The sequence below is a fragment of the Orycteropus afer genome, unplaced genomic scaffold (genome assembly GCF_000298275.1).
Source record: "Orycteropus afer afer isolate SDZICR_OR568_19922 unplaced genomic scaffold, OryAfe1.0 scaffold00061, whole genome shotgun sequence".
NCBI classification, from domain to species: domain Eukaryota; kingdom Metazoa; phylum Chordata; class Mammalia; order Tubulidentata; family Orycteropodidae; genus Orycteropus; species Orycteropus afer.
The window spans coordinates 10,151,513-10,175,873 of NW_006921648.1; the positions used below are offsets into that span (position 1 = coordinate 10,151,513).

General features: G+C 47.9%; 1 protein-coding gene across 1 annotated transcript in view; it reads right to left on the reverse strand.

The window, feature by feature from the left end:
- The window catches only part of TEKT5 (tektin 5), a 51,228-nt gene that overhangs the window by 13,132 nt on the left and 13,735 nt on the right, over positions 1-24,361 (reverse strand). The window contains exons 3-5 of the mRNA XM_007939621.1: positions 22,906-22,915; positions 21,563-21,706; positions 14,540-14,762 (exon numbers count right to left, since the gene is read on the reverse strand). Coding sequence (XP_007937812.1) covers positions 14,540-14,762; positions 21,563-21,706; positions 22,906-22,915 — 377 coding nt within the window. The remainder of the gene's footprint in view (positions 1-14,539; positions 14,763-21,562; positions 21,707-22,905; positions 22,916-24,361) is intronic.

A 24,361-nucleotide genomic window follows, 5' to 3' on the forward strand; every position in this document is an offset into this window, starting at 1 on the left:
ATGCAGTGCAGCCTGGACAGGTCACTTTAAATAAATAAATAAATAAATAAACAAAACTCCCTGCCATCCAGTTGATTCAACACATAGCAACCCCTCCTTGGGTTTCCAAGGCAGTATTACTACAGAAGTAGATTGCCCAGCCTTCCTTCTGAGGAGTGGCTGGTGAGTTTGAACCACCAGCCTTCTGGCTAACAGTCAAATGCCTTAGGCACTCCTCTTCCTCATCACCACCGTGTGCCTCAAAAGAGTCGCCTCAAAAGAGTCACTTAACCTCTCTGTGCCTCATGCACTCATGTCCTCAGCATCTACTGAAGCCCTTCTAGCTCTCGGAGCCTGCGCAGAACACTGGTTCTCTTGTCTGAAAAATGGGTGTAACAATAACAACTTACCCACCAGGTTGTTGTGAGGATTAAAAGAGATAGTGTGCACATCGTGTTGTACAACTGTCTTGAATCCCTCCCTCTCCCTGACAGTGTTCAATCTTTGATTTTTCCTTTGGGATCCTTTGTCTTACTATTATTTTAAACATAAGCCAAAGGGAAACTCAGATTCATTGACAAAATTTGTCTGCAGCTAACTTAAGTTCCATAAAACAGGGAAGGTAGAGTCATTCCTGGAGAAAGAACTATCTTTCTTAGCAAACAAACAAACTTGGAACTAAATCCACCTTTAAGAACTGAACACACACACACATGCGCGCACACGCACGCGCCAGGTGACTTAAGAGCCAGTTATATAAAGAAAGTTGTCTTTTACAGTCTTCCACCACATTTAAATGTTTGTAGAAATCCCAGGCAACATGGAGGCATGTGGTCCAGTATGGAAAGTAGTGACCCAGGACTAAGCAGACCACATGGGCACATGTCCATCAAAAGGCTTGTACACGAATGTTCAAGAACATTTGTAACAACCTGAAGGCCCATCAGCAGGAAGATGATACAATGAGGGACAGTCCTACATCAGAAGGCTACTAGGGACTATAGGGCCACAGGCTCCTCTCAGACCCAGCACCAGGGGTGAACCTCACAGATGTGATGTTGAGTGAAAGAGGCTAGGCCCCCAAAAAGAATGTATGGTATGATTTCACATACATGAATTTTGAGAACAGCCTGACCTAACCAATGGGGGTAGAAGTCAAGATGATGCTCCCCTTCAAGGACGGTTTCTGGGAGCTTTAAGGGTCTAGTATCTCAATCTAGGTCAGGGATGCTCAGCCCTGGCACCACTGCCATTGGGACCAGGAATTGTGTGTGGTGGTGGTGAGGGCTGGCCTGGGCATGGCAGGAGGGTTAGCAGCATCACTGACCTCCACCTACGAGATGCCAGGAGCAGACCCCTACCCCGACATGACAACTACATTGCCAAATGTCCCGAGAGGGAAATTTGCTCCCCAACTGAGAACAATGGAACTGGGTGGTGATTACAAGGCATACATACATACACACATACATATATATATATATGAATTCTTAAATACTTCAAGTTGTACACTTAACATTCATTCAGTCTCGTCCTTTATCGTATTGTAACTCGATTTTTGAAAAAGTTTTCAAAAAGCAACTATGGAGAAAACCAGTCTGTGTATTTAGGTTCAAAATAAGAAAACTATTAAATAAATGCTTGTTATGGGTGTTACTGTACCATAAAAGTGAACGGTAAATGGGTCGAAGTTTGGGGAACATGTGCTTGACTGGGTTCCGGGTTTACTTCTGGGGGATGAAAATGTGTTGGAACTACATCGAGGTAGTGGTTGCACAGTATTGTCAGTGGACTAAAAGCCATCGAATTGTTTGCTTTCAAATGGTTACTGGTGTTAAGTAAATTGCACCTGGACTTAAAAAAACAAAACACTCACCCCTACCCCCACCTCTAACATCCATCACTGTTGCTGTTGTTATGTGCTGTTAAGTCAGACCTGACTCATAGCGACCCCTCCTTGGGTTACTGAGGCAGTATCACTACGGAAGTAGATTGCCCCATCTTCCTTCTGAGGAGATTCAAAAGGATCTATCTTCAAAATCATGTAATCCAGTGCCCTGGAGTTAACTGTTCTCACTGTTGTTGCTATTGGGCTGTGGGGCCTGGGAGTGGGGAGGTGCCCATATAACCCTAAAGCACAGACTTTGAATCAAGACCACTTGGAGTCAAATCGTGGCTCAGAGCTGGGCAGGCCTGGGTAGGTGGGGAGAGCTTTGGGCAGATCACTGTTGTCAGTTTCCTCATCTGTGAAATGAGGCTGATAACGGTCCCATCTCCATAGGGCCTAGGCGCTCTGGTGGCACTATGGTTAAAGCATTGGGCTGCTAATCAAAAGGTCAGCAGTTGGAACTACCACCAGTCAATCTTCGGGAGAAAGATGAGGCAGTGTGCTCCCATAAAGATTTACAGCCTTGGAAACCCTATGGGGCAGTTGCACTCTGCCCTATTGGGTCACTATGAGTCAGAATCTCGGTGGCAGTGGGTTTTGTCCCCATAGGGCCGGAGGGAAAGATGAGTTCAGTGAAGCACCCAGAGTACTGGCTGCACACGGTGAGCTAATTGGTCTTTAGTTGTTATGGTTAATTATTTTCTTCTTTTTCCTATTGCAGCAGGATGGTAAACTAAACCATGGTCTTCCACCATCACCTCTTGTGGGGGACCAGCTGAGGGCAGAGCTCCACCACCACCCTCACCCTGCCTGGCACCCCCAGTGCTGAAAGGTGAGGTCAGTGCTGGGAATGGTTTCTGACTATGGTGGGATGGGAAGGGCGCTTTGCTTACCAGGTCTGAAACCAGCCTCAACTCAGCGGAAAAGTGCACTGGTATTCCTGGCTGAGAAATCCACCCAGAGGCTTTGCAAGGGGGATGTGTGTTTGGCAAGGTTGCTTGCCATGAAAAACTATCTGCCTGCGTGTTGTCTTGTGACAGCGGAGAAAGTTCCCAAGGCCAGGAAATGACTTTTGAGGTGGAGGAGAGAGCTGGATTTAGCAGTTCAGCTGCCTTTCGGCTTCTGGACACTTTGTGCAACCTTGCAAATTTATTGTTTTCCAAATTGCATGAGGCCAAGGGGTTTCCAAGGAGATGCCTGGCTCCGGGCTGCTGCCCCAGCTCAGGAGTGGGGAGGGGTGCAGCTTGGAATCCATTTTCCAGTCAAAGGCTGGGAGATTTCGAGGTGCAGCCCAGCCCAGGAGCGAGGAGAGTGAGGCAGTGTTGGGAGGGGACTTCACCAGGAATTCAGGATGTGAAGCCCCCAGAGCACATATTGGGGGGCTGGATAGTTCTCTGTGCTGGGGGCTGTCCTGTGTGCTATAGATTGTAAATGGCCTCCCTGACCCCTCCCCACCAGATGCCAGAATCAACCCTCCCACCCCAAACAAAAATGTCTAGACACTTCCAAATGTCCTCTGGGTGTACACTCACCCTAGGTTGAGAGCCCCAGAGGTTGGAGTTGGGCCAGCCCCACTCACAATGGTTTCTGTCCAGAGGCAGCCAGCTGCCTTCAGAGGATACCAGACCAGACACACAGCTGCTGAGAGGCTGTCTGGGGTCAAGGGTCTTGAAAGTCCTGGAGGGATCTGGAAAGGGGCTCCTTGCTAGAGAGGAGGCTATGGCCGTCAGCCGCCTCAGGCCTGGAGGGTCTGTCTGTCTGTCTATCTTTGTTGTTGTTGAAATATACACACCAAAGCATACACCAGTTCAACAGCTACTATGTGTTCAATTCAGTGACACGGTTGTTGTTGTTGTCAAGTGCCATCGAGTCATTTCCGACTCATAGCGACCCCATGCACAGCAGAACGAAACACTGCCCGATCCCGCACCAGCCCCACAATCCCTGCTACACTCGAGCCCATCATCGCAGCCACTGTACCAATCCATCTCGTTGAAGGCCTCCCCCTCTTTCGTCAACCCTCCACCCTACCAAGCATGACATCCTTCTCCAGGGAATGGTCCCTTCTGACAACATGACCAAAATAGGTGAGACAAAGTCTGGCCATTCTTGCTTCCAAGGAGCATTCTGGCTGCACTTCCTCCAGGACAGATCTGTTAGTTCTTTAAGCAGTCCATGGTACTTTCAGCATTCTTCGCTAGCACCACAACTCAAAAGCATCAACTCTTCTTCGGTCTTCCTTATTCATTGTCCAGCTCTCACATGCATACGAGGTGATTGGAAACATCATGGCTTGTGTCAGGCGCACCTTAGTCCTCAAGGAGATATCCTTGCTCCTCAGCACTTGAAACAGTTCCTTCGCAGTTGACTTTCCCAATGCTACACGTCGTCTAATGTCCTGACTGCTGCTTCCGTTGGCATCGATTGCAGAATCAAGCAATGTGAATTCTTTGACAACCTCAATCTTCTCTTCATTTATTGTGATGCTGCTCATTGGTCCAGTTGTGAGGATTTTTGTTTTCTTTATATTGAGACATAATCCATACTGCAGACCGTATTCTTCAACCTTCATCAGTAGGTGCCTTAAGTCATCCTCACTTTCAGCAAGCAAAGTTGTATCATCTGCATATCTCAGGTTGCTAATGATTCTTCCTCCAATCCTGATACCATGTTTTTCTTCATAAAGTCCAGCTTCTTGGATTATTTGCTCAGCATATAGATTGTATAAGTGTGGAGAAAGGATACAACCCTGATGCACTCCCTTCTTGATTTTAAACCATGTAGTGTCCCCTTGTTCTGTTCGAACGACAGCCTCCTGGTCAAGGTACAGATTCCTCATGAGTACAATCAAGTGCTCGGGAATTCCCATTCTTCTCAATATTATCCATAATTTGTCATGATCCACACAATAAAATGCCTTTGCATAGTCAATAAAACACAAGTAAACATCCTTCTGATATTCTTTGCCTTGAGCCAAGATCCATCTGACAATAGCTATGATATCCCTTGTTCCACGTCCTCTTCTGAATCCAGCTTGAACTTCTGGAAGTTCTCTGTCAATATACTGCTGCAAACATTTCTGAATTATCCTCAGTAAGATCTTACTTGCATGCGATATTAATGATATTGTCCTATAATTTCCACATTCTGTGGGATCACCTTTCTTTGGAATGGGCACAAATATGGATCTCTTCCAGTCAGTTGGCCAGGTAGCTGTCTTCCAAATCTCTTGGCATAACTGAGTGAGTGCCTCCAATGGGGCATCTGTTTGTTGAAATATCTCAATCGGTATGCCATCAATTCCCGGAGCCTTGTTCTTCGCCAGTTCTTTCACTGCAGCTTTGACTTCTTCCTTCATTACCATTGGTTCTAGATCATATGCCACTTCCTGACACGGATTACGTGGATTACATCGAGTTTTGCAAACATTCTCCTCCTCCCTATCTGAATTGTCCCTCCCTCGTTCATATAAACTCACTGAGCCTAGGGTTTCCAATCTAGTCTTTCGAATTGCTGTTGTCCATTTCATCCCATAGAGGTACTTCTTCAAAGAGTACAGTGTTTAAGACCGACATTGTTTAAGCTAATAAATTAAGTTTAAAGAAGACTTAAGGGTATATTTCAGGCTTAACGTTTAAGCATTATCTCAAGACAATGGTTTTTTTGGGGGTGTTCTTAACCCTTATCTTGATTTTCAGTTATTTGTGTGTTTACTCATTTTTTTATTTGTCCCCCTCCCCCCACCCTGGAACATACGCTCTCTTAGCGCTTTTTTGTCCACTGTTGTGTGGCCAGCACTGAGCACACAGGTTGTGCTCTGAAATACCTACTGGAGGGAGAGAGGGAGTTAACAAACTCTTGCTGGGTGCTTGCACCTGGGAGATACGCCTGGAAGAGTGCTTGTCAAAACTCAGACTGCAGGACCCACCCCTGGCATTCCTGATGCTAAGGGTCTGGAGTCGGGTCCTGGGATCTGCGTTTGTAACAAGTTCCCTAGTGATGCTGATGCTGCTGGTCCAAGGACCATGCTTGGCAGATCTCTGACCTGAACTCTCAATCGTTGGCTCTCCTCTTGGCTGCTTCCTGGAATCACCTGGGAGGCCTTTACGGGTTTGTCTGTCTGCTGATTTTGCATCCCAAACACCCCCAACAATTCGTGTTATGAGTCGTCGCCATGGAGTCCGGCTCTGATTCAGGGCAACCCCACTTGCGTCAGGAGGAAACACTGCCTGGTCCTGTGCCGTCCCCATAAAGGGTTGGGGATCGGGCAGTTGTGATCCACGGGGCTCTCACTGGCTAGTATTCGGAGGCACATCAGCAGGTCTTCCTTCCTAGTCTTAATCTGGAAGCTCTGCTGAAACCTGTTCAACATCCTAGCAAGACGCAGGCTTCCGTGGACAGGCGGGGGATGGCAGTGCATGAGGTATGCTGGGGGAGACTTTTAAAAAAATTATTGTTTTTTATAGTTTTTGGTTTCCAAAAAAATTGTACAGCAAATACAGAGGGTTCCATATATCTCTGCCCACCTGACTGCACACTGTTTCTCCTGTAACACCTTGTATTTCTGTGATACAGTTGTTCTAATGAACGAATATTGCACCATTCTTATTACTCAAATCCACGGTTCACATTACAGTTCTGTCTTTTGTTGTACAGGCCTCTGAGTTTACACAAACGTTTCATATCATGTGTCCACCATGACAATATCATACAAAGCAGTCTCATTGCCTTAAAAGTACCCAGTGCTTCGCCGTTCATCCTCCACCCCCACCCCTTGGCCCCTGGGGAGCTTTTAAAAGGTCTGATGCCCAAGCTTCACCCCAGCCAACTACAGGCAGACTTCAGAGATACTCCAGACCACCACAAAAAGGCAAATACTGCAATAAAGCACGTTACACAATGTCTTTGGCTTCCCAGTGCATATAAAAGTGATGTTTATACTCTACTGTAGTCTATTAAGTGTGCAACAGCATGGTGAGAAAGTTTGAAACATTGTGAGAATGACCAAAATGTGACACAGAGACATGAAGTGAGCACATGCTGTTGGAAAAATGGCACCAATAGATTTGCTGTGTGCAGGGCTGCCCCCAAACCTTCAATCAGGGATCAGTTACGATAGTGGGGTGAAAGGCATCCCCAGGAACTTCATGCCTATCCAGAACTTCAGAATGTGCCCTTAATTGGAATAACAGTCTTTGCAGATATAATTAAGGTAAGGGCCTATCCAGGATTAAGGAGTCTTGGTAGCACAATGGTTAAGCACGTGGCTGGTAACCTAAAGGTCGGCAGTTCAAACCCACCAGCCACTCTGCAGAAGAAAATAGCTGGCGATCTGCTCCCCTAAAGATTTCAGCCTAGGAAACTGTATCAGGCGGTGCTACTCGACTCAGTGGCACCTAACAACAATACAACAAAGTAAGGATTGAGATCATACTAGAACAACTCTAAATCCAAGGAGAGTGGCTTTACAATAGACAGAAGAGAATACACACAGACACAGAGGGGAGAAGGTGATGTGAAGACAGAGACTGAGATCAGAGGGATGCGTCTATAAGCCAAGGACTGCTGGCAACCACCAGAAGCAAGGAGATTGGCCTGGGACAGATTCTCAGAACCCCAGAAGGAAGGACCAACCCTGCCCAAACCTGATCTCGGCCTCCTGGCCTCCAGAAAAGACTGTCCCATGATCCCTCGGCCGTTCCCAAACTCAGGCCTCGTCTTTGGATTCCACGTGCCAGGCTCTTAGTCACTTTGATTGATCCCTCCATGCAGTGGGTCAGACTGTGGCTTTTTTTTTTTTTTTGGTATTCAGAGCTGAGATTCAGCAAGCACTTACTAGATGACCAGTGCTGCTGCTTTTACTCTGCAACTGTCTGTCCCCATTTGACAGAGGGAACCAAGGTGCAGAGGGCAGTGTGCCCTCAGCCACGGAGCCAGGAAGGGCTTGAGCCAGCATCGAGGCCAGCTACCTGCATGGCACTATGTGGCTCACTTGGGGGTGCAGAATACCAAGATGGAAGAGGAAGCTGGACCAGGAGGAAGTAAACCAAACCCAACCCATTGCCATGAGTTGATTCCCAGTCATAGCTGCCCTGTAAGGTTTCCAAGGCTGTAATCCTTAGAGAAGCAGACTGCCACATGTTTCTCTCCTAGATATAGGCTGATAAAAGGTCAAATAGCTGATCAAATAGCTGACCTTTCAGTTAGGAGATGAGCGCTTAAGCACTGCTTCACCAGGGCTCCTAGGAGGAGGTAACCCCAAACCCACTGCTGTTGAGTCAAATTCTGACCCATAGCAACCCTTTAGGACAGAATAGAACTGCCCTATGTAGTTCCCAAGGCTGAAAATCTTTACAGAAGCAGACTGCCACATCTTTTTCCCATGGAGAAGCTGGTGGGTTCGAACTACCCACCTTCTGGTTGGCATCTAACTCCTGTGCCACCAGCGCTTCCCAGGAGGAGGGAGGTAAGCAGGTGTTAAAGCCACAATGTAGGTGAGGCTGGGCAGTGTTTCTAACCAAGCAAGCAGGCAGAGAACCAAAAGGGGACAAATCAGAGCTTGGAAGACGGTTAGAAGATGGCTGGGACACAGTGGGGTTCCAGGGTAGTACAAATGGTTAATATATTCAACTTTTAACTGAAAGGTTAGTGGCTCGAGTCCGCCCAGAGGCACCTCAGAAGAAAGGCTTGCTGACCTACTTCCAAAAAATCAGCCATTGAAAACCCTGTGGGGCAGAGTCTACTGTGACGTACATGGGGTCACCAGGAAGAAGGTGGACCCCACGCAACTGGTAACTAGTAGCAACACCCACACTGAGTGTTGCCCTTTGAGACTATCAGGATTAATAGAACTTAGAGTCGCTTTCTCACCAGGGTTCAATGTCATTAAAGCCTGTCCAGTCCCGTCCCTGTCACCAGACTCCCAGAGCAGCTCAGTGGCAGGCCAGCAGGCCCATTCTCCCAGGCCTGGGCCACTTTTAAAAACCAGCAGGAGGTGGCTTGGCTGCAGGCATGTCTCTGGAAGGGATCCGGCTGCTTGCAAAGCACAAAAGCATTTCCCACTCCAGAATGGGTTCCAGACTTCTTTGGACAAACAGGGAGGCTGGCGGCTGGCGCTTGGGGACTCAGCTGCAGTCTGGGGGCCCCTACCTCTTAGATGTACCACCTTCCTGCAGGGCAATTAGGAGAGGAATGTGGCCATCCTGGGAGGGAAAGGGTTTGCTGGTGCTAACAGCCACTTGTCAGTTAAAAACCCAAAGGAGTCCAGGGAAAGCCTTTCAAGGTTAAAATCCTTGGCACTTCTGTGTTCTGTTAAACTCTTCCGTGTCTGGCTTCTTCAGACATCTGCTTCCCCGACTTTCCTCGGATGCTGAAAGCAGAACTTGCAAACACCCAGGCCCACAGGAAGCAGGCAAGCAAATCAGTGGGCGAGGTGGGCCATGATGAACAGGGAGAGGGGGCTGAGTCATCCCGGGAGAGAGGCAGCAGCCCCTAACCGCTGCCTACTGCTCCTCGCCAAAAATGTGAACTTGGACCTTTCAAGAGATTCTGGAAATCTGGACTTTCATGGAAATCTCCATTTCATACCAAAGTATTTTTTTTAAAAAAAAAAGCTGTACGAGTCTATACAACAATATGCAGAAGTGTTCATAGCAATTTTATTTGTGATGGCCTCAAATGGAAAATCCAAATGTTCATCAGCAGGCGAATGGATACATACATCGTGGGGTGAACCACGGCAGTTGCTGTTGAGTCAGTTCTGCCTCATGGTGACCCCTCGTGTCAGAGTAGAATTGTACGCAGAGTTTTCAATGACTGAGACCTTTTGTCCTACTCCTGAAGAGCCTCTGGTGGACTTGAACTACCAAAGTTTTTATTAGTAGCCTACGCATAACCATCTGTGCCATCTAGGTGCCTTAAACTGTGGACTGTCTGTGCACTATATACAAGGTGGTGTACCTGTACAATACAGTAGCCTTAGGATATAAGCACTGTGTTCCAGCAACACAGTACAGTAGCACAGAAGACGCTGCCCAGTAATAAAGCAGAATAACGTACTGATACACTCAACAACACGGATGAATCTCAGAATGCTTATGCTCAGTGAAAGAAAGCCAAGTGAAAAAAAAGTACATACTGTCCGTCTCCATTTATGGAAAATTCTAGAAGATGTAAATTACTCTATAGCAACAGGAAGCATCCACAGTTGTGGCCAGGTACAGTGGGTGAGGGGCAGGAGGGAGGAATGACAGGGGGGCACAAGGAAACTTGGAGGTGATGGGTGTGGCCACTCTATCGACTGTGGTGACAGTTTCATGACAAAACTTATCAAATGGCACTTTAAATACATGCAGTTAATTATATGCCAACTATGAATAAAGCTGTTAAAAGAAAAAGTCTCCATCAAGGCCAACTATACTAGCCAAGTTCAACCTTGGAGTGCTAGTGTTTGTCCTGTGATGCAAAACACTCACTCAACCACCGTTTACTAAGACTCCCTTGGGTGGAGCACTCAGTTAAGTCCTGGACAACTAACTGACTGGTTGGTAGTTTGAATTCAGCCAGAGGTCCCTCCGAAGGAAGGCCTGGCATTCTACCTGTGAAGGTCACGGCCACTGAAGCCCTATGTGCAGTTCTACTCTGATACCCATGGGGTCGCCACAGGTTGGAACTGACTGGATGGTAACTGGTTTGGATTTTTTGTTTGTTTCCCTTGAACCATGCATCATGGAAGCATTAGGTTAAAAGGAGAGGGATACTGAGAAATTCTCATGAGGGGCTATGGCGAGGTCGGGCCTGGCCAAAATGAAGCTTCTGACCATCGGATGCTGACCAGCAGTACCCAGGGAGAGCCTGGCACGTGCACTACCCAGCTAAACTCTCCAGGTTTCTGGAAGAATCTAAAACAATCAGACTTTGTGTCTCTGGTAAGTCTAATTGGCCTACTCAAAGATTGATGCCCTCTTAATAACATCCTACTATAAAATCTGGTGGAGCTCTGGTGGCATAGTGCCTAAGGCACTTGACTGCTAACCAGAAGGCTGGCGGTTCGAACCCACCAGCCACTCCCTGGAAGGAAGGTTGGGCAATCTTACTTCAGTTGTGATACTGCCTCGGAAACCCAAGGAGGGGTCGCTAGGAGTCAGGTCTGACTCGATGGCATATAACACACACACATAAACTCTGGTGGTGTGGTGCCTAAGGCATTTGACTGCTAAGCAGAAGGCTGGTAGTTCAAACCCACCAGCCACTCCTCGGAAGGAAGGTTGGGCAATCTACTTCCCTAGTGATACTGCCTCGGAAACCCAAGGAGGGGTCACTGTGAGTTGGATCCGACTTGAGGGCAAACAGCAACAACAACAACACTTAAGTGCTCAAGGAGCTCTGGTGGTGTAGTGGTTAAGGCCTTTGGCTGCTAATCAAAAGGTGGGGCAGTTCCATCCCACCAGCTACCCTGCAGAAGAAAGACAAGGCAGTCTGCTTCTATAAAGACTTACAGCCTTGGAAACTCAGTGGAGTCCCTACGAAATGGCAATGAGGGTTTTTTTTTTTTTTTTTTTGTATTAAGTGCTCTGCGGCTCATCCAAAAGTTGGTGGTTTGAACCTGTCCAGCTGCTCCCCAGAATGACCTGGCAATCTGCTCCCATAAAGATTAAATTTAAACAAAGGAAAGAAAACCACCTTTGCAAAATCCATTCTGACTCACAGAGCCTCATAAGGACAGAGGAGAACTACTCCATAGAGTTTCCAAAGCTGTCATCTTTATGGAAGCAGATTGCCTTATCTTTCTCCTGCAGAGCAGCTGGTGTGTTTAAATCACAGATCTTTCCATTAGTAGATGAGCACTTTAACCTCTATGCCACCAGGCCCCTTTCTGTAAAGACTACAGCCTAGAAAATCCTCTGGGACAGTTCTACGCTGTCACTTGGGGTCATTATGAGTTGGGGTCATTATGAGTCAGGGTCATTATGAGTCAAAATCGATTTGACGTAGCTACAACAACAATGAAGTCTATGTGTGGGGAGGAGCCTGGGTGGCATAAGCAGTTTGCAGTTGGCTCCTAACCTAAATGTTGGCAGTTCAAACCCACCCAGTGGCTCTGCAGAAGAAAGGCCTGGTGATCTGTTTACGAGAAGATTACAGCCCAGAAAACCCTATGGAACAGTTCTATTCTGTAGCCCACTGGGTGCCCGTGAATCGTAATTGACTCAACTTTGGCAATGGGTTTGCATTTTGTAGTCTTAGTCTATATGGCTATTTTCCAAGTGTCTGGCTTTCACCTACCACCCTCACCATTTCTGCCATATCCTGGTACCACCCGTAACACAATGTACTTAATCTTTCTCTTTATACCAGTCCACTTTTTTAAAAAAACTCAAATACACTTATTTTTTCAGTGAAACTTTATGTCACTATTATCAGTGGAAAATCAGTGTCAGTTGCCATAAGTAGAAATAACCATAAAAGTACATGAAACAGGATGAAAGGAAAAGCCTGTTACATAAACTCTGGGTGGATACCGTTGCTGCCTGTGGCCTGCTCTTTGCTTAAAGGGAGATTGGTGAGGGTTAAAGAGGGGATGAAGGCATTCTAGCAGCCAGTGGAGCGCTTCACCACAAGGACTGGAACAGGGGATACCTCTCTCCACATCAGTGCAGCACCGTGGCACCCACCAGGGCCCAGTCCCCACGTGTTGGAGTCAGCACTGTTCTAAAACAGTGTCTTGCTCCCCAGGCACCACCCCTCCCTCTAGGGTCCTCTTGCATCTTTTCTTCCACATTAAGAGTCCCCTAGCCCTGGTGGCGTAGTGCCTAAGGCATTTGACTGCTAACCAGAAGACTGGTGGTTCAAACCCACCAAGCCACTCCCCGGAAGGAAGATTGGCCAACCTACTTCCATAGAGATACCGCCTCAGAAACCCAAGGAAGGGTCACTATAAGTCAGATTCGACTTGATGGCAGTGAGTTTGAGTTTAAAAGTCAAGAAAGAATTGATGTGTTTAAGTTGTGCTGTTGGCAAAGAATATTGAATATATTGTGGACTGCCAGAAGAACAAACACATCACATCTTAGAAGAAATACAAGCAGAACGCTCCTTCGCAGCAAGCACGAGAGACTGTAGCTTGCTGACTTAGGACACGTCATCAGGAAGAACCAATTGCTAGAACAAGACGCCATACTTGTCAAAGGAGAGGGTCAATGGAAACAAGAGAAACTTGGACGAGATGGATTGACACAGGAGCCTTAGCAGTACGCTCACGCGTACCAACCGTCATGAAGATGGCACAGGACTGGGCGACATTTCATTCTGTTGTACACGAGATTGCCAGGAGTCGAAGCTGACTCAGTGGCAACTAATAACAACAAAGGCACGTCCATGCAGGTGTGTGTGTTGAGGGGGGTATCCCTATCTGGAGACTCCTGGGGCAGCCAACTCTGTAGTCATCAATAGCTTCAGCCCAGAGAAGACACCAGTCCCTCTTCTGGTGACCATCACTATGACCAGGAGATGCTCCAGAATTTGAAGTGCCTCCGCATGGACAAGGACAAGGACCCAGGGAAAGCTATAAGGTTTGGGGTCTGGCCTTATTGGATTGGTGCATGAAATCCCAGGGTCAGTGAGTGGCTGAGGTTATTATCTACATGGCCCCAAGCCTTGGGTAATCCAAACCTTACATGGTGAGCCATATAGACCTGGTCTTACATGGTAAGTGTCTGTAGCCAGTTGTGAACCAATTGCAGTACAGATAGGGACAAACAAACAAACAAACAAAAAACAATAAACTCACTGCCATCAAGTCAATTCTGACTCATAGCAACCCCCACTGGGTTTCCAAGTCTATAAATCTTTACAGAAGTAGGTTGCCCCATCTTCCTCCCACAGAGCAGTGGGTGGGTTTGAACCACTGACCTTCTGCTTAGCAGCCAAATGTCTTACTTACTGCACCACCAGAGCTCCTTAGGTGTGGACTGGGTCCTGGACTTTTCCAGATGAGGTGAACACCTCTAGCACAGCATTGACACCAGGTAGGCACTCTGCCCATTTATGTTGAATAAGGAGGGTCAATTTCATGCAGAAAGGACCCCTTACGAGTCATCCCAGAGGGGTGAAACCACATGACACATTTGAGCAAGAGAGTAGTGAAAGGGTGAGGTATAACAAGAGATAGGTGACAGAATCAGGCAGTCCTTGCTACTTCTTAAATTCAGAAAGCACCTCGATCCTCAACAGTGGATCGTTGTGCTGTCAGAGCCATAGAAAGTCAAAGGATTACATTTCTGAAGATGCTGATATGAGCAGATGCAGGTCTGCTCAGATCTGATTGACAGGCATGTTGGTTTTCTAGGGCTATGTTCAGCCACATGGTCCTCAGATGGAGGGTGAAGGGGACTGGGACCATCAGCAACCTCTTGGGTAATGTTGTGGCAGCCAGGCCAAGCTCTAAGCTCCACCATCTAGTGAGCAAGATTCACCCCAGATGCTGGAGCCCCTCCAGAAAGCTCATAGCCCTTGGGGTGGACAAGATCACAGACCATGGGATGAATGAGACCATTTCAGCTCCAAGGGTGAGTGGGTGACTTGGCCCAGATGCTGCTAAGACCCACAGGTGGAAGGTGTGGGTTTCAGCAAAGTGGATGGGGTCTTTCAGTCCCCCAGGCCCGTCTCACTTACCTTGGCCAGCTGGGTCTGTAGCTTGTTCTTAACATCTGTCACTTCAGAGATGCGGGCATTGAAGGCCAGATTGGTGTCCGTAAACTGCTTCCACATCTGATCCGACAACATCTCCAGGAGGTTCTCTGCCTCCTCCCGCAGCCGGATGGAGTTGGCTCTCATGTTCTGAGAGTGCCTGATGTTGTCATTGCTGAATTTGGCCCAGGTCTCGGGCACGGAGATCCTGCAAGGGCCATGAGAGCAAATTTAACACAGGGGTTTAAATACAAGTCAGGGGCTTGTGGTGAGCCTTGGAGAACTCCTAACCAGGGTTTCTCAGCCTGGGCAATTTTACCTTCTGGAGCCGGATCATCTTTGCAGTAGGAGGCTGTCCTGTGCACTGGAGGATGTTTTGCAGTATCCCTGGCCTCCACCCACTAGATGCCAGTAGCGCTCTCTCCCCCCACTGTGATAGGGAACATCTCCAGACCTTGCTCTGTGTCCCCTGGAGGAGGAAGAACAGTCGCCCAGGCTGAGAACCACTGTCCTAATCCCACCCTGCTTTTACAGGTGAGGCCACTGCAGCCTGGACAGAGCAGCTGGCTTTCCCCAGGGCACTCAATGGGCTGGTAGGAGAAGACCTCCTTTCTGTAACACTCCCCACAACCACCACAAAACCCAGAGACAGACGAAGTGCCTCAGGCACTGAGGCATGACACTGGCTGCTGCAGGGTCCTTCAACTTGGTGATGAGCTCAAGGCCACGCCAGTTCACTGACTTGTTCACTCAACAGATGTTTTCGGAGCATCTACCATGCCAAGCATGGTTCTAGGTACTGGGGATAAAGCCATGGACAAGAACAGCAAGGTCTCTGCCCTCATGGTGATTAATTTCCAGTGAGGGAGAGAGACAGTAAATAAGAGACTCACACACCACGTTAACTGCTAGAAAGGATTTAGATGAATGCAGTGGGATCACTACGTGTCAGTCAGGATCATAAAGGAAATGTGGCACACTTAGAAGGGTGTTCATGAAGGGACCATCCTCAAAGGTGTGGGACAGTTAAAAGAACCAATGAGGAGAGTTGAGGAGCTCATAGACTAGTGAATGCATGAAGGTGTCTCCATCCTAGGTCTGACGGGACAAGAGGAGATGGTTACCAGAGTCCGGGAGAGGAGGAGCCATGAAGGGCCAAGAGGAGGGAAGGATCAAAGGGAATAAAATCCCCTGTCATCTCTTTCCTCCTGCCCTCCAACTCCTGCTGATGCCCTTCTGCTGGCTGAAAGCCAAAAGCAGACAGCCCGGGAGAGACGGTCTGCAGAGGGCAGCCCCCTCTCCAGTACACACAGCAGGGCAGCTGGAGAATGGATCCCAGGGGGAAGAACAGAGATGGACACAGTCAGTCAAGGAAGGCTTCTCGGAGGCAGTGACACCTAAGGGGCTCCAATCAGACAACAGAAATATCTGGCAGAGTATGTAAATCCTAGAGCAAGCAGCCTACAAATGTGTGGAGTTTTCTCCCCTGCAAAGCCTTTAGGAACGAAGGACATGCATTCCTTTTAGCTGGCTTCAGCTCCTGGGTAAGCCAGACTAGATACCTTTTCAAGGTCTTTTTGAGCCCAGAAAATCTCCAGTTCTTAAATAAAACAGACATGTTGTGGTGAAAACATACACAACAAGACATTCACCAGCATAACAACTTCCCCATTTACAGCTCAGGGACATTGATGACATTTTTCATGTTGTGCCACCATTATTGCAATCCTTTTCCAAAAGTCCCACCACCATTAGCATAACCAACAGGCTGCTTTCTCAGCCAGTAGACAGAAGTCTCTCTTCTGAGATTTCAGAGCACACTTAGGTTTCATGGTAAAGCTAACATTTCAAAAAACATGTTCAGAAAAACCTGCAAAAGCCAGAACCTGGAAAGGAAAACTCAAACAGTTCCCACTAAAATGAGCGATGCAAAATGGTAAGACTGCACCCTGTCAAAGGCAGAACACTTACACAAGTCTCAGAAAGGCAAGGCAGTCCCGTTGAGTTGGGCTCTCGGGTTCACTCTGTAGGTGGTGGTGTCTGGCCTTTGCAGGTGTTAAATTCAAGCAACAGATGGAGCTCAGGTTTACAGAGACGAGAGAGGCCACAGTGTCCCATCCAGTGCTTCATCCAGCAAAGACACAAGACACAAAGACACAATCCAGCGCTTCATCCAGCAAAGACACAAGGTGCAGTAAGGTGAGCAGCTTGTCCAAGGCCACACAAAGGCTCATCATCCCCAGGACGCCAGAGGGAGAAGAGACCAGGGCAGCAGACGGGGCCTTCCAGTTTCCTCTAAGTGTATCCACAGCAGCAGGATGGGACAGCTCAGTGTCACGAACAGCAGCCTCAGTGCCACAGTCTCTGACTCCTCTCATTCCCTTGGTGCAGACCGCTGAGCTCCCCAGAGAAAATAACCCACGTAATTACCTCCACCCAGGGTGAGTTTACCAAAGGCAGTCTGTCTCCGCAGCAGGAGACACATCAGTAGGGAGGTACTTTCGGAGCCCATGTCCTCGAAAGTCTTGAAGACAGCAGGCTTGGCTGGAGAGGCAGGAAGCAGCTGTGGTTAAACATACAAATGCTGTGTGAGCTTGGGCCAGTCACTTCACCTCTCCGAGCTTTAGCGTCTTCTTTGTAAACTGGGAATGTGCAGAGAAGGGTCGTTGTTGTTTGTCATCAAGTCCATTCTAACTCTTGTGATGTAGGGCCCATAGCTGTAATCTTTACGGAAGCAGATTGCCAGTTCTTTCTCTGTGGAGCCACTCGGAGGGTTGCCATTCTTCAGGTTTGCAGCTGAGCTCTTTGGATACCACCAGGGCTCCTTCAGTTAAGAATTTCCATCCCATTGCTGTAGAGTTGGATCCAACTCAGAGTAACCCTTTAAGATAGAACTGTCCCATAGGGCTTCCAAGGCTCTTATCTTGATGGAAGCAGACGGCCACATCTTTCTTCCCATAGAGCACTGGTGGTGAGCACTTAACCACTGCACCACTAGGGATTCTTAAACCAAACCTGTTGCTGTCAAGTTGATTCTGACTCATAGTGACCACCTAGGACAGAGTAGAACTGCCCCCATAGGGCTTCCAAGGCTGGTGGGTTTGAACTGCCAACCTCTCTGTTAGCAGCTGAAAACTTAACCACTGTGCCACCCTTACCCTTGCCCAAAGAGAGGTCTGGCCTCTGTCCCCAGGCTGCTGGGAGGTAATCTCTGAACAGTTGGAATTCCCTGCCTAATCAGAGTGTCCTTATCTGGAGGCCTCGGGCCTGCCAGGTAGTCTATGCTAGCAGTGTGACTTAAGGTGGGGGCCTTAGCTCCACTTCTGGAGGGGCTGAAGATAATGCTCCATGTCTCCTGTCACACGTCTGGCGCTGGGAGAAGTTAATGCTGTCTGTGACTCCCCTGGGAGAGGACCACTGGAAGCTTGGCCTGGTGTCTCCTGGACCCTGCCATATGTGCCTCTTCCATCTGATTTAGTCTGTATTCTTTCACTGTAATACACTGTAACCATGAGTACAAGTCTTTGTCAAGTTCTGTGAGTCCTTCCAGCAGATTATTGAACCTCAGGGTGGTCTTGGGGACTCCCAAACTAGTAGTTTGTGTCAGAAGTGAGATTGGTCTCAGGAACTCCTAAACTCTGCAAGGGATAATAACAGTACTTACCTCACAGGGTTATTGAATGGCTAAATGAAATCTGTGAACCCCTTGTCATAGTACCTGCCATATAGTAAGTGCTCAATAAATATTTATTATTCATGAGAATCTGCATATAAAACTCTTGGTGCAGTGCCTGGCACACACTAAGTATCAGATAAAAGGCATCTATTATCATTATTATTATAAGGAGCTCTGGTGGTGTGGTGCCTAAGGCATTTGACTACTAACCAGAAGGTCGTTGGTTCAAACCCACCAGCTGCTCTGCAGAAGGAAGATGGAGCAATCTGCTTCCATAAAGATTTCCCACCTCAGAAACCTGAAAGGGATCACTATAAGTAGGAATTGACTCGATGACAGTGAGTTTGGTTTCAGATCATTATTATTGTTGTTGTTAGGTACCATCAAGTCAGTTACAATTCATAGTGACCCTGTGGACAACAGAACAAAATACTGCCTGGTCCTGCGCCATCCTCACAATCATTGCTGTGCCTGAGCCCCTTGTGGCAGCCACTGTGTCAACCCATCTCATCGAGGATCTTCCTCTTTTTTTGCTGACCCTCCAGGAACTAGTCCTTCCAGATAACGTGTCCAAAGTACCTAAGATGGTCTCATCATCCTGCTTCTAAGGAGCGTTCTGGCTGTACTTCTTCCAACACACATGTGTTTGCTCTTCTGCCAGGCCATGGTATTAATAGTGATGAATCCATCCACGCCAGTGAGAGCGCTGGTGGAAGCCCTGCCAACCAGACAGTCTCCACATGTCCTCCAGACGTGGCCCTGCTTTAGGAAAACCCCAAGTACAAAGCCCTGAGCTAGCACATCTGGGGAGCAGTTAGTCACTGCAAACAGCAGCGCCCTCTCCAGTCACCAGATGAGGGACTTTGAATGGTAGTTCCTCGTGGGCGTGGAAATCGGAGTCTCCGCCAGCCGGCCTGGCTGCCAGATTCTCAGGGAGGCTTCTGTTTGGGAAGGGAGCCCTCCAGACTCCAGTCCTCAGGGGCAGCTGTGGCCAAGGAGGGCCAAGCACTGAAGTCCTGCTCACCTTGGCAGGGCTGCGGGGGTGGCCATCTTGCAGAAGAGGGAGGAGGGTCCCCAGGCATTATCATCACTGGGATGATGCATATAAAACTCTTAGCACAATGCCTGGCACACAGTAAGTATCAGGTAAAAAACATCTACTATCATTATTATTATAAGGAGCTCTGGTGATGTGGTACCTAAGGCATTTGACTACTAACCAGAATGTTGTTGGCTCAAACCCACCAGCCATTCTGCAGAAGGAAGATGGGCCAATCTACTTCCATAAAGGAAGGGTAATCTCAACACTTGGACGTTGACTAAGGTCCAGATAGTGATCCCAGACTTGGGCCAATGCGACTGCCCAGGGACTCCTTTCCTCCCTTCTCTTTTTCATTCTTTCTTTCATTTAACAAATATCTCCTGCACACCTACTGTGTGCCAAGCACATTTCTATGTTGCTAAAGATTTTTTTTTTTTTAATTGACCAAGGCAAGACACCACCCCTCGGCCTATACCCAGTGTGTCTCTCTCTCCAGGCCCCCATTCCCTCAGACCTAGGACTCCCTATGGGGAAAGTGTGTGTTCACGCTGCTTGAAATCTTGTAAGGCTGTGACATGCCAGCAGTGCCAGGCATACAGAAGGCACCTGCCTCATAGCTGTCATGGCAAGAGAATGAGGTCACACACAAGAGTGCCAGGCATGCAGCAAAACCAAAACCAAAAACCAAAATCACTGCCTTTGAGTTGATGCCAGTTCACAGAAACCCCCATTGGGTTTCCGAGGCTGTCAGTCTTTACAGAAGTAGATTACCCCCATCTTCCTTCTGCAGCATGGCTGGTGGGTTTGAACTGCTGACCTTCTGGTTAGCCGCCAAATGCCTTACCCACTATACCACCAGAGCTCCTTAGCATGCAGCAAGCACGCATAAATGTCGGCAGTATTCATTCTTCCAGGCTGGGGTCCCTGCTTAGACTTCATGGGCCCAGCTTTCATTACTCACAGCCACCTGAGAGGTGGGTACTGTTTTCATTCCAATGACATAGATGAGGAGACTGGGACCCACAGAAATTAAGTGGCTTTCCCAAGGTCTAAGTGTCGATGCTGGGATTTGGATCCAGGCAGCCTGACTCCGGCCGGGGTCTACCCTCTCATAACTGCTGCCAGCACTGTTGTTGTTGTTGTTATGTGCCGTCAAGTCGGCCCCGACTCATAGCGACCCCTCCTTGGGTTTCCGAGGCAGTATCACTACGGAAGTAGGATTGCCCAAACTTCCTTCCGAGGAGTGGCTGGTGGGTTTGAACCACCAGCCGTCTGGTTAGCAGGCAAGTGTCTTAGCCACTATGCTACCAGAGCTCCTGCTGCCAGCACTAGTGGGCATCAGTTGGCTTTTCTGCTGAGCTTGCATCCCCCCTCTGTCTGGTTGTAGCCATTTTGCTTTTGGAAGTTGGTGGAGTTGCCAGCCAAGGTGCCCAGATCCCCTGGCTGAGCGGTGGTGGTCATGTGACTCACTAAGTCAGTTACATGCTCTGTCTTTCTGGAATTTGGATCTTGAACCAAGTGGGATGTTAGGGGTTGAATTGTGACTCCCCAAGAATACATTGAAGTCCTAACCCCCTGTACCTGTGAATGTGACATTATTTGGAAATTGGGTCTTTGTGGATGTCATTAGTTAAGTGACATGAGGTCATACTGAGTACAGTGGGTGCTAATCCAATATGGTGGGTGTCCTTAAAGAAAAGGAGAAGAGACACAGACAGACACACAGAAACACAGGGGAAAGACGGCCATGTGATAAGAGAGGCAGAGACCGGGGTGATGCAGCCACAAGCCAAGGAGTGCCTGGGGTCACCAGAAGCTGGAAGAGCAAGGAGAGATTTTTCTCTAGAGCCTTGGAGAGAACGTGGGCCTGCTGACACCCCTGAACCCAGACTTCTGGCCTTCAGGACTGGGAGATAGGAAGTTTCTGTTGCTTAAAACATGTAGTGTGGCAATTCCTTACAGTAGCCCTGGAGAATTAGTTCATGGGCAAGAGTGGAAAATTGGTGGTGCTCTGACAACATGCCTGGTCAGTGCCTACACCCCAGCTCCCTCAAGTTGTCAGAGCCTGGTGCTCTCCCACCTACCCCTTGAGTCTGTGGTTCCTACATAGCAGTCCAGTAAATTCCATTCTGTCTAAAGTCAGAACTGGATTCTGTTACTTGCAATCGAGGATCCACAGACAACCACCCCATCTCTCCCAATGGCCCTTGACCTTTCCTTGGCAGGAACTGACTCAGAAGCCTATCCCTATTGGCCCCACGAGGGAGAGGACAGAAAGCCCCGTACTCACGTGCCGTCGACTTTCTCCATGCCGTGGAAGAAGCTGATGCAGTCTGACGTGTTCTTTAGGTTAAAGCACTTCTCGTCAATAAACTGGGCTGAACTTTTGTCCTCGAGGTCCCGCTCCAGAGCATGCTGAGTGTCTCGGTTGTCCCTGCCGAGAGAGGGGTTTGTCTCCGGATGTGCACTTACCCACAGTCCCTCATGCAAGGTCACGTGGCAGGACAGTGAGAGCTGGTGCTGGAAGGCAGGGCTCTGGACTCCCAGGAAGGCATCTGCGCAGCTTCAGTCCTCTTCCCACCTTGCTGCCTCCACCATGGCACCACCTACCCAGGATCTCCCCCTCTTTCACCCTGTCCGCAGTCCGTTGTCATTTAGAATGTTGTTGTTGTCAGTTGCTATGCGGTCAGTTTGGATTCACGTCAACCCCAGGTGTGCAGAGTAGAACCGCTGCGTAGGGTCTTCAAGGCTGTGACCATTCAGATGTAGTTTGCCAGGCCTTTCTTCTAAGGCATCTGGGTAGGTTCAAACCACCAACCTTTCAGCTCACAGTTGAGCATTTAACCATTAGTGTCGTTAAAATAGGGGTCAGCGAAGTTTTTCTAAGGTACTCAGGTGGCACAACTGTTAATTGAAATGTTCAAGATTTGAACCCACTCAGCTGCTCTGTGGGAGAGAGACCTGTTGATCTACTTGTGTAAAAATTATAACCATCGAGTCCAAGGGTTGGAGTCACCCAGAGCAGTAACTTACAGTGTCACCCCTCCACAGACCACCTCCCGTACCAGATCATATAGACTCATCAGTGACGCTCATCATCAGTTTCTACGGTGAATTACAGCATCATTCGTTACAACATTGTTAGTAACTAAAAAGAAGCCTTTTCTGATTTTCTTTCTTTTCCTTTCAATAGTTTAATTCGCCAAAGAGTTACTGATACAGGTTCACAAATACAGTTTACCACAATACTGTAGCTGAGACACCAGAAAATCTGACAAAATCAGAGACTATAAAAACTCTGGTAGCAATGAAAACAACAACATGGGCTTGTAGCCTGTGCAGAGGGAACCACGTGATTCGAAGCATCATTGTAATTGGATAATAGTGACAGCTCTGAGCAGAGTATGCTATAAGGTTCAAAAAGTAAATGGGTACAGAGTTTGGCCTTGTAAGTATGTTGGTACCTGTAAGCCGGGCTTATAAAAAATGTTTTTTGTAACATTGTTGTAACTGACTACAGGGATGTTTTTATCAAAAATAATATATGTCCACTGCAATACTACACACAAATCTATCCTATAGACAGTCATTTTGGTATCATTCCTTCTGACAGGGTCACACTGTAGTCCATACCTCCTCTGCACTCCCTTGTGATGCCACTAAATTATAGCCAAGACCCTAGGGGTCCAGTTCTCTGTTACATGGAATCTCTATGACTCAAAATCGACTCAGCAGCACCTAACAAAAACTCTTTTTCTAGCTAGGACCAAATAGTAAATATTTGAAGCTCTATGGGTCATACAGCCTCTGATGCAACTACTCAACTCTGTGCAAACACAGCCATAGACAATATGTAAATGAATGGATGGGGCTGTGTTCCAGTAAAACTTTATTGACAAAAACAAGTAGTGGGCCAGATTTGGCCCTCAAGCTGTATTTTGCCAAGCCCTGATTTAAAAGATACAACATCAGACTTTGGGGAAAGCCTTCTATCAATTCAAATCAGTTCACAGATCATTGTGTCTGCCCCTGTGCTGGACACAGAGAGAAAAGACATGATTAAGACCCAGTCATTGCTTTCAAGATGCTCACAGATTTGTGCAAACAAATGCAGTAGAATGGAAAAGCCACAGAGGAGGGAACCGTGAACTCAGGGTGAGAGGTGGTCCTTCCCCAGCAGGTGTTTGAGCTGGATTTTGGTAACAAATAGAGGAGACCTTCTGAACAAGGTTGGGTGGGGAAAAGAGCATCCCAAGCAAAGTCAAGGAGGCTGCACACAGTCAGGTGTTCAGGGATGCACACAGCCCTCTGTGGCTGGGAGGAGTCAGGGACTGAGGGCGAGAGGAGGTGACCAGCCAGCCAGGCTTGAGCCCTGAGGCTGGTATCTTGGCTGGGAGATTTACCAGTATCAGCTGCCATCAAGTCAACCCTGTCATGGTGACCCTGTGTGTGTCAGAGTAAAACTGCTCTCTTCCTAGAGTTTTCCATGGCTGATCTTTATGGCAGTAGATCACCAGCCCTTTCTTTGGGTACACTCCAACCACCAAGCTTCTGGTGACCAGCTGAGTGAATTAACCATATCTTCTCTTACAGGTCAGTGTTTGCCAAGCTCCAAATATGTGAGAACCACTGCCATGATTCTTGCCAAATTCCTGAAGCCAATGAATGATTATTTACTTAATAATTTTCTTTCAAAACAATCACTTAGGAAAAAAATGTATTTTAAAGGGAACAGTTGCATCACTGTCTTTAAAGGAAAACCAGTAATCTCTGTATTAGTAGAAGGTCCTCAAACATAACCATGAAGTGAATAGTAATTAACCCTGGCTAGTCTCTCGTCCCAAAATGTTCTATGCCTGTATCTGTTGCTGTCTCCCTCCTGACACAGAACACCGATGAGGAATTTGTCCTTGGAGTGGTTTAGAATTGAAAGAGAGTACAGAAGGGGCCGACACTCCCTAAGTGAGTCGATGTGCAGCCACCCACTCACACATCTCACGGCGGTCTCTCTCTCCCCACTTCTGCGTCTGCCTCCCTCTCTCGCATTCCCTCTGCCTCTATTTCTCTGTCTCTCATCTTTGTCTCTCTC